This window comes from Parasteatoda tepidariorum, chromosome 4 (genome assembly GCF_043381705.1).
Source record: "Parasteatoda tepidariorum isolate YZ-2023 chromosome 4, CAS_Ptep_4.0, whole genome shotgun sequence".
Classification (NCBI taxonomy): Eukaryota; Metazoa; Arthropoda; class Arachnida; order Araneae; family Theridiidae; genus Parasteatoda; species Parasteatoda tepidariorum.
Genome location: NC_092207.1, coordinates 96,954,269 through 96,964,457, shown reverse-complemented (window position 1 = coordinate 96,964,457; position 10,189 = coordinate 96,954,269). Strand labels below are relative to the sequence as shown.

General features: G+C 27.3%; 1 protein-coding gene across 2 annotated transcripts in view; it reads left to right on the top strand.

The window, feature by feature from the left end:
- Positions 1-201: 201 nt before the first annotated feature.
- LOC107452009 (muscle M-line assembly protein unc-89) overlaps positions 202-10,189 on the top strand; it is a 231,071-nt gene continuing 221,083 nt past the window's right edge. The window contains exon 1 of one of the 2 annotated variants that reach the window (XM_016068280.3): positions 202-344. In XM_016068280.3, coding sequence (XP_015923766.1) covers positions 296-344 — 49 coding nt within the window. In that variant the 5' untranslated portion in view covers positions 202-295. The remainder of the gene's footprint in view (positions 345-10,189) is intronic. The other variant, XM_071180218.1, reaches the window with a different exon arrangement.

Below are 10,189 nucleotides of genomic sequence, written 5' to 3'. Positions count from 1 at the left end.
TAAAAATAGACGAATTACTGTAAAACGTATGAAGTGAAAAAAATAGTTATCACAAATGTTACTACGTTTTCCTACCGCTACTTTTAAAGAAACTGTTATTGAAAAGGGAATCCAAAGAGTTAGTTTCTTGACTTTTTTCGCATCTCAGTGGCGCCACTAACTCCCTGTTCCGTACTGTAGCCGGAACGGGTGTAAACATTCCCCAGTCGAGTCCTGACAATCCGTCCGGACGGTGAGTGCCGGATAGAAAGAGTTGTCTAGCGATCCGGACTATCACTTTCCACACGGAAGGATTATGTTTCGCTCTTTTATCACAATCTTTTATTGGCTCCTGGCATCGGGTGGTGAGTGCCATAGGCTTTGCATTTTTGTAGAGTTTTTAAAACGTTTTAAAATTTCGAATGATTTCTTTGTGCTTTCGAGGAAAAGGAATTTACTTCTATTTTACTTTGGAAAAAAATAGAAGTAAATTTGCTTACAAAATCTTTACACAAGTCTTAGTTTTTCTTTTTACCAAGTCCCTTTAAAAAATACATCATAAAATTCTATTTTCACTTTAAAGAGTATTTTAGAACGATAAAAATATTGAAAACTAAATATTTGAAAACTTCTTTTATATTCGTATGTAAGAAACGCTTTATATAACTGAAATATGTATATAAAATCTACTATATTGACCGTACTTGTATAGTAACGACATTAGAGTTAAGAAAAGTAAATAAAACTTTATGGTAGTAAAGCCAAAATATACAAAATAAGCGATGTCTAAATCATTCATTTGGTGCTTTTCCGTTTTTATGGTAGCGTTTTAATAGATTATTATAGTTCTTTTTTATTAGGCATTTAGTAGAAATACATAGTTGAAAGTAAATTTAAACAAATAACGGGTTTTTATGTCATCCTCAACGTTTTACCATTAAATTATAGCTCGTTTTTATTGCACATTTGGCAAAAATACTAAATTGAAAAGTAAATTTAACCTAATATATGGTTTTTATGCCATGCGCAAAGGTATCATGATTAAATTACCAAATATACTACCAAACAACATGGTTATAAAACCATATTTTATTTTTAATTTTACCAAATGTTTTAACCAAAGCTCACTGGTAAAAATTATCGCGTTTTCGGTGTCTCTTCAGACACAGATGCATAGTTAATGTTACAGCAATCAGATAGTTTTGACCCTATCTTAGTGTATTTTAGAAATTATATTTTGTGTTCAAAAATAAATTTTGTTAGAATTAAATTTTATCGAATTAAATTTTAACACAGGACACTTAGGACTGATACAAAAGATGTTGTTGTCAAATGAGAATGGAAAATTATTTGTCAGTTTTAAGCAGAAATAAATCAAAATATTAGTTTAAATTCACTTGTGATAGAATAGTGTAACGACAAATTGTAAAACTCTACTATTGAATATTGGATCTTAAAAGTCACAGAAACACCGGGTTCTATACTCGATAGTGGAATGAAGATAATCTAGCGTCAGATCAATAAATAACCTGATTGTGGATTGTGTATGAAATAAGGACGTACAGAGGGCAATGCTGTTCTCATAGCCTTTATGATGACGTTTAGTGGCGAAAGTTTGGATAAAACTTTGCGATCCACTGAGCTCAAAAACTGGCTATAACGGATGATCTATTTCTAAGAATACTAGTAAAATTGATTTTTAAAACTATTTTCATCGTCTTTCTTTGCAAAGGCTATATCTCAATTTTCAAAAAATAAAAATAGTTTTTCTATAAGCACCGTTTTTGTTAAAGTTATTCTAAATCTGAAAAGAGTAAAAATATTGTTAATTTTATTAAGTAGGGAAAACCAGTCAATAAGAGATACCATCATCATTTCGTATCTAAAATAAAGAAGAAAATAGGAATTTTTTAAATCTTTTCAAACGTTATAAATATTAAAATAATAATAATGAAAATAACAATCATACTACTTAGAGTAAAAGAAGGAAAATACCAAGTTGTTTTAAATTTTAGCCAAATATGTACATGCACTTTGATTTAACGGAATACAATACTTTTTTTAGCATTAAGCATTACAGTGTCTAAGTAAATAAACCTAATTACAATACACAATGTTTTGTACACAGTATAAAATTTTCTCATTTGTTTCAGCATGTTTTTTTTATAAAATTAGTTATGATTTCACATTAAGGAAATTTTTTTAAATAAAAAAATGGCAAAACAATTTAAGGAATTTAGATTTATTAATGCGTCATTTTCAAGTATATATTTATATATCAAGTAATATTTTCAAATTTGACAAATATATTAGACTTTGTCCATAGAAAAATATATTCTTAGCAGTGGTCAATAATAAATTAGAAAATAACATGCAAAGCTTTCATTAAAAAATTGAAAGAGACAGAGAGACGTTGTGATGAGAAAACAAGTACCAAGTTTTTTTTTCTTATTTATTACACCAAATTTAGTATCTTAGGATAGAAATTATTCATTAATATTTGGAACAAAAAACATTTGGTGTTGTTTTCTTCATTTCGGTATTTGTTTAAAGTATTTGTGCATCATAAAATTTTGTTTCATTCCATTAATAATTAATTTTTAACATAATAGTTTTATTATTGCACTAAAATAAAAGTATGGTCAAACTACTAAAATATAGCTAAAATTACCCTATTTTTGGCTGTATTTTAACAGCAAAATCTCGATAATTTTTATCGAAGAGATTTGATAACGAGTTTGGTAATTTGGTGAAATTAGCAATAAAGTATGGTACTTTGATAAGTGATACATCATTAAATGTACTAAAATTTAGTATTTTTATCATGATGCATAAGAGCCAGGACTAAAATCCATTTTATTGGTTAAGTTTACTTTTCAGTTTCATATTTTTTACTAAATGTTTGGTTCATTACCAAACATGACCAAACTAGCAATTTTAAAAACCTGAATTTACGGTAAACCAAGAAAAATCTTTACAATTGTTTAAATATCTCATATTTTATTATTGTTAACCAGAGTTATAGTCTTTTTTACCTGAAATGTCATTATCATACAGTGCGGGTAATTTGACCAAAATTTCATTTCTCCGTGTACAATAAAATCAGAATTAGCTAATATTTCTCCTTTCTTTTGTAAAATTTGTATGAAACTTTAGACTTTAATATTTCGAATAAATGGAGTTCTTTTGGGTTTATTTAAATTACCAATATATTGTCATGATCTTCAAATCTGATTTTCAGAATTGAAAAATATCCAAATTATCATATATTTTTTAGAGTGCACCATTCTTTTCCATTCCCAAAATTTAATAAAATTAATTTAAAGATCTGCATTAGATCTATGGAGTTTTTAAGTATTTTATCTCTGTTTTCTTAACTTTTCTTTGAATTGTAATATTTGTTTGTAAATCAAGGGAAATATAATGATATAAACTCGTATTTTTACTTATATTAAAATAAATGCATGTATCTTTCCTTTTCTCTTTTAATTTTTACGAATTATTATTATGATTATTAAAATTATTATTATTATTCCGGATTAGTATTATGTATCTAATAATAAAAATCAAGAATAATTCTTAATAAAGTTTTATAAAATATTTGTTATTTTAGAAATAATTCAATAATTTTCAGGATCGAAAAGATTTTATTTTCAACAAAATAGAGCTTTAAAATCTCAGAAAATATATGAATAAAATAATAAAATGATTTAATAACATTTACCGTGATCAAAAATTCTTTTATTTAAAATTATGTTTATGACCTTATCTCTAGATCTGGAGGCAAAAAAGATTGTGCTGCTATTTGCTTATTAAATAAAATTATTATCTAAGGAAAACAAGACAAGCATAAACTAAGCATAATTAAAAGAAAAATAAGTATTTTTCTTAATTTCAGTGATTAAATACTGCTCATAGTTGACTTAAGAAAATATTTCCTAATACTTATGAAATATTTCTTACAGTTTTAGAAAGTATTTCATATGACCCGAGTTTATGTGTTCTGACTATGCTTTGTACAACCATGTAATCAAACAAGAGTTTTTTTTCCGCCATGATAAGGCATAATGATAAAATTACTAAACTTTATCACGTTGACCGAATTTTATCACATATTGTAAAACCATTTATTAAGGTTAATTTTACCAAAATTATTACGAAAGTTTCACTGTAAAACCTGCTGAGCTTTTTGGTATTTTCATAGAGTCAGGTGTATGGCTCTATTGATAGTTTCGACAGTACTTTTTTTCTCAGTACAGTTGGCAATGTTTTAGAAAAACGCTTGATGAGAAATTAAAGCATATGAACTGCTAAGGAATAATTATTTTTCACGAAACACTTGAATACTTTTTAACAAAAAAAATGAGAAATTGTGTGTATTCTCATAAATTAATTAGCTGAAAGAGATCGATTGTAAATACCGTCAGTTCTTCCTATAAATGATTAGAATGAATTAATGATATTTTATTTTGGTACTTAGCATAAAAATCATATCAATTTAACAGTTCTTAATAAATAGATCTTAATATGAAAATTAATTACGTTTTTAAATCTGGAACATTTTATTCTAGAACATTACATTTTGAAATCTGGAATATTTAATTAGACACACATGATCCATTAGACTATATTTAATTAAATCAAATTCAGACTTTAAGCGTTAGTAGTATTTTTATTTTCAACATAACTTTAAAATTAGAATTTGCAGAGAAAATTTATTCAGCGGTTGGTTTTGCAATAAACGAGTCGCTTAATATTTTAGCTGGTGAGGGAAACATTAGTGTACGTTCATTAATTTATTGACTTGCGTAACTCACAGAATGCCTGTTTAATGAAATTGTTGTTCCTGTTTAACTCATGTAATTTAAAACCGAGAAAATATTTGTATTTGAAGTTGACTAACTTTAGAAGAATGTGTAAATTATTCAAATATCTTTAAGGAAATATTACATTTCAGAATGATTTTTCTGTACATACTATATTTTGTTTTCTGCATTAAGTTGTAAATAAAAAAAAAACTATTATAATCAATTTTTACTTAATTATTTTAATATATTTTAATATTATTATAAAAGAGATCAATAAGAAAAACGTCATTTCATGTAATAATTATCAGAATTCATGTCATTAAAACGTAAATGAAGAAAACAATTTTTCGCAAAATTACCTTACTGCATTGTTGTTATTGTTCTTTTCGTGGCCATGGATTTTCGAAGAACATCGAAAGTCTGTACGATTGCGACAGCCAGCTTCAGTGCCTCTTGAATATAGAAAACAGATAGTAGGTTGTCCTCATAAATTTATCATTTGTTAAATTATTATTTAAAGCATTTTAACACATTTACCAAATATTTTCTTAAAATATAAAATTTGCTAATTTTATAGAAATCATTACCAAAGTGCATGAGAAAAGATTACCGAGCATTTTTGTGTTTCCTTAGAGTCAGAAACTCAGAAAACTTTACTAAATTCCGGTGGTTTGGACCATATTTTTTTTCTCAGAGAAAGAATAAAACATTTTTTATATCAATTATTCATTCTGCATCTGCGATTAAAGAAATGTAGCATTAAAAATGCTTAAAATACTTATTCGCTGATGGCGCTCTCTTATGGCATTCTCGTTGATCATTGAGTTTACTTGATATAGATAGAAATAAATAATTAAATACAAAATATCATTAATTAAAAACTTTTTTATTAAATAGGGGAGAAAACATTACTGTTCCTTTTTTTAATACTTTAAAAACTCAGAATTGTTTAAAATTTAATTAATCTCAGTAGCTAATGATAATAAATTTAAAAAAAGGTTTTTTGAAGCGTCTCTCCTAAATGGTCCACAGAAACACTTTCAGTGAATTTAAGAAGGGAGGACTAAAAGTTTAAAACTATTTTAAAATATGCTATTATAAAACTATTTTAAAATATATTATTATTATTTTTTAAACCTCAGCTCTAGACCACAACCAATGCTTTCGATAGCAAGTGGTGTCGTTTTCAGATCATTCAGTATTGCTCAAATTTCTTTTCTTTTCTACATTCATACATTTTTCAATTTTTATATTATATTTGTCTTACTTTGCATTGACATTCTTTTTCACTTCTCACTTTGTGAAATAAAACTCTCACTTTTGACAATTTAGCGATCCTTGAGCTGTATTTCGTTAGTTTTGAAAATCATTTTGTCACAAAATCATGTGATTTATTAACTTGAATGACGAATATAGAATGAGATATAGACGATCTAATATTAAGTGTCCAGAAAAGGCCGTGAGGGCGGTATGGTAGTCGAGGAGTTGGCCACGGAAAAGAAAATACCCTTGTTCGACTCCCGCTTCAGCAATCGGGGTAATTTTTCTCTGTATTATATTGCCCCTTCTTAGGGTGACATTGACCCACCTATATGACAATGTGATTATTAGATACATTAGGCACTACCAGGATTTTATTTATTTATTTTTGGAAAAAAATAGAATGATGAAATATTTATTTAAATTTGACGAAATTTATTTCCTCGAAAAACAGACAATAGTTGCTTCGTCACTTTGACGAAATTTTTGATCAGAGCATATACTGGGAAAAGGATTAGTCAAAAACAAAGAAAGTTTCAGATTTAGTACATCTTGCAAAACCACTCAAATTTACCTTTAATTTTAAGTGAATACTTTGAGTATATTCCCAAATCCATTTACTTTTGAAAATTTGCATTCTTCGACTATTTTATTTTAAAACAAATTTGTAAAAATAGCAACATTTTAATTTATTATCGTTAAATATTCGTAGATTTTACTTATTTATAAATTTCTTTATTTGTATGTTTTATACATTGAAAATTGCAGTATTAAAAATGAAAAACTCTCATTCTTTATTTATAAATAAACGATATCAAGTCCTTCAAAGTGAGAAAAATGAACGAAAATAACTTTTGAGTACCAAAAATTGAAGAAAGAAAAGATTAAAATTCACTTGATTAAAATGAGTTTACTGTATTTTCTACCGAAATTTAATTTTTATTCTAATGAAAAGTAAAACTTTTCAGGTGTATATTAATCATTAGATTGAATGAACTGAATAAAGAAACCTTAAATCTCAAAATTATTTTATGCGCATAGTTTTCCTTCAAACTGATCTCAATGTTATCATTTTTGAATAATCGTACACTTCTTAGATTTATGCTCGTACTTTTAAGCATTTTATCTACTTCATTTAAAAAGAAAGATAATTTTACGGAAAAGAAACTATGTATACCAAAAAGAAAAAATAAATGTTATATAATAATTAATTTTTAAGAAGCTTTTAATTTAATTAGTGATTATTTTAAAGATGAATTCTTCTCTAAGCGTTAATATCACAATTAGTATGTTACGTACTCTACTCTCAATGAAATCAGGTCTTTTTTTAAAGTAGATATTTTAAATTTAATTTAGATAGATATATTATAAAAAATTTTTTTTAGTTATATTATACCTAATTTTAGTAGTTATGGTATATCTAATTGTACTAAATTTGTCTGTTTGAAGTGGAATATATAAAATAAGGCTGATATAACATTGGGAGTTTTAGATATAGTTTTAATATATTTATCCTATAAAATATATCTACAAAAAAGAGGAATTCCTAATTTTATTAGGTACTAGCTGAGTACCCGTTTTTTGCATGGGGAGAAAGTTAGCTATCAATATATCAATGCTGAAAAACACTTCTAAGTCATGTACGTACACAATTAATAAAACGAAAGTAATAGCATTTTCAAATTATATTATAAATGCTCAATTTAGTGTCCATGTTTAGCATTCATTATATTGTAAATATTCAATACTATTCTTTACTATTTTTCCCCGCAGATATACTATGACTATTTAAAAAAAATAAAAATCTTTTTCAACAGAAAAAAATTACTTGTCTAAAAAGAGTTTCACAATTAATTCCTTTTAAGAACTTGTAAGCGTGACCATTTTAAAAATGTTAAGCAGGAAATCAGTCACTCAACCTTAAGATTTAAATGAAAACTATGTTACCCGAAAGAATAAAAAAAAAATCAATCAACCACTCATCCAATTTTGAAATTCTTGCCTTTAAAAAAAATGCATTCATTTCAAGATTCGCTTTTCCCCCATTTTTCTCTACTTTTTCCCTTTTACTCGAAAACGAGAACCGATGGATGAAAAAAAAGGGGAAAAAAAATCTACCGCTCAAAGGCTAAGGAAGAGAGTAGGGACAAAAGACAAGAAAACGGATTTCGGAAGTTCGAAAGAAAAAATGGATGTTAAAATAGTCAGAAAAAACTATTTTGGAGACGATTTTTTCTAAATTTCCTTCAACCACACGATACAAAACGTGCCCAGAATTTATTCTTCTTCTTATTTATAAGCACAGTAAAATTAAACAGGGAAGAATTTTTCTAATATTAGCTGATTACTTTTCTGAGGAAATAGCTTCTTTCAGATATATATATCTATGTAGAAGCCAAAAACTTTTTATAGGTAAAATCTTAAACTTTTCCTCTAAAGCGAACGTTTTTTTTTAATATAAAAAGTCAGTTTTTTATGTAAAATAAAAACTAACAAGGGTACATTACTGCTTTAAATCTTAGGACAAGTAAATTGTTATGCGTAAGAAAAACTTTTTGCATTATAAGTATTATGGACGTAGTATTATTTTTTTTGACATATATATATTTTAAATGCTGGAGAAAATAATAAAAAATGTATTAGGAAAGAAGCTGAACAAGAAACTTAAACAGGTTTAAAAATTTAGCTCTGAAACTTATCGTTTTTATTTTATTAAGGGGAAAAAAGCAGCGCCTCGTTCTAATTCTTTTTTGTATTTCATTTTTGTCGGAATATTTTAATGACTTTCATTCACAATGTTGTTCTTCTAGTTACTAATACTCAGTTTTCTCGGTCAAAATATACATCTCGATATTATTCAAGTATATTATCCTTATTTTAAGAGGCTAATTAACCGAGAAGCATGATTTGGCTACGCCCTTGAAGAAGAGTTACTAGCTTTAAATTTAATTTAATGCTGTGATTAATAAAAACTATTTTATTTAGAGGACTATTTATTTTGAAGACTATTTTATTTAGATCATTATTAAGACAATTTATTCGTTTCTTATTTATAAGCACTGTAAAAATTAAAAGGCATGATTTTTTTTCTAATATTAGCCGATTACTTTTCTGAGGAAATCACTTCTTTAGGATATATATCTATCTGTGCAAAGGCGAAAAACTTTTCATAGGTGAAACTCTGAACTTTTTATCTTAAAGCGCAGGTTTTATAAAATAAAAAAACAGTTTTTACGTAATAAAGCGTAATAAAGCTAACAAGGGTACATTACTGCTTAAAATCAGAAGACAATTAAATTGTTAAATTTTTAAATATTGTTAAACGTAGGAAAGGCATTATAAGTATTATGGACATAGAAATTATATATATATGTTACCTGCAAAGTATAATATGCCGGCATTGTATATAATGCCTGACGTTTTCAGGCAAAGTATGAAATATGAGAAGTATTACATACTTTCCCTTAGACATTCTATATAATGCCGGATGCTATTTAGGCGAAGTATGAAGTAAACGTCCTGATGAGGCTATTATGTAAATGATGTGCATGTTACTGTGAATGACCGAAATCGATGATTGTTGACTTTCACCGGAGAATGTTGACAATCAAATAGTCGCTTTTTTCAATGTCCGAAATATTTATTACAATCCGATTTGATATTAATTTATTCGTGGATATAATTACATTTATTCGATATTTTAATACTTACTGACGATAGATTAGAAGAAACATTAGTGTTTGGAGTATCAGACAAATATATACCGGGCACTGAACCTTAAAAAAACATCAGTGTAGGATTAACCGGGCAAATATATACCGGGCAATGGCACTTAACTAGACCTAGTGTGACTAGACTTTTGGCAAATGTCCGAAATATATAATAGGTCTAGTTAAACGCCACTGCCCGGTATACCCTACACTGATGGGTTTTTAGGGTCAAGTGCCTTTGTCCGGTATATATTTGCCCGGTATATCCCACACTGATGTTTTTTTAAGGTTCAGTGCCACTGCCCGGTATACATTTGCCCGGCATACCCTGCACTGATGTTTTTTAAGGTTCAGTGCCACTGCCCGGTATACATTTGCCTGGTATACCCTACACTGATGTTTTTTTAAGGTTCAGTGCCACTGCCCGGTATA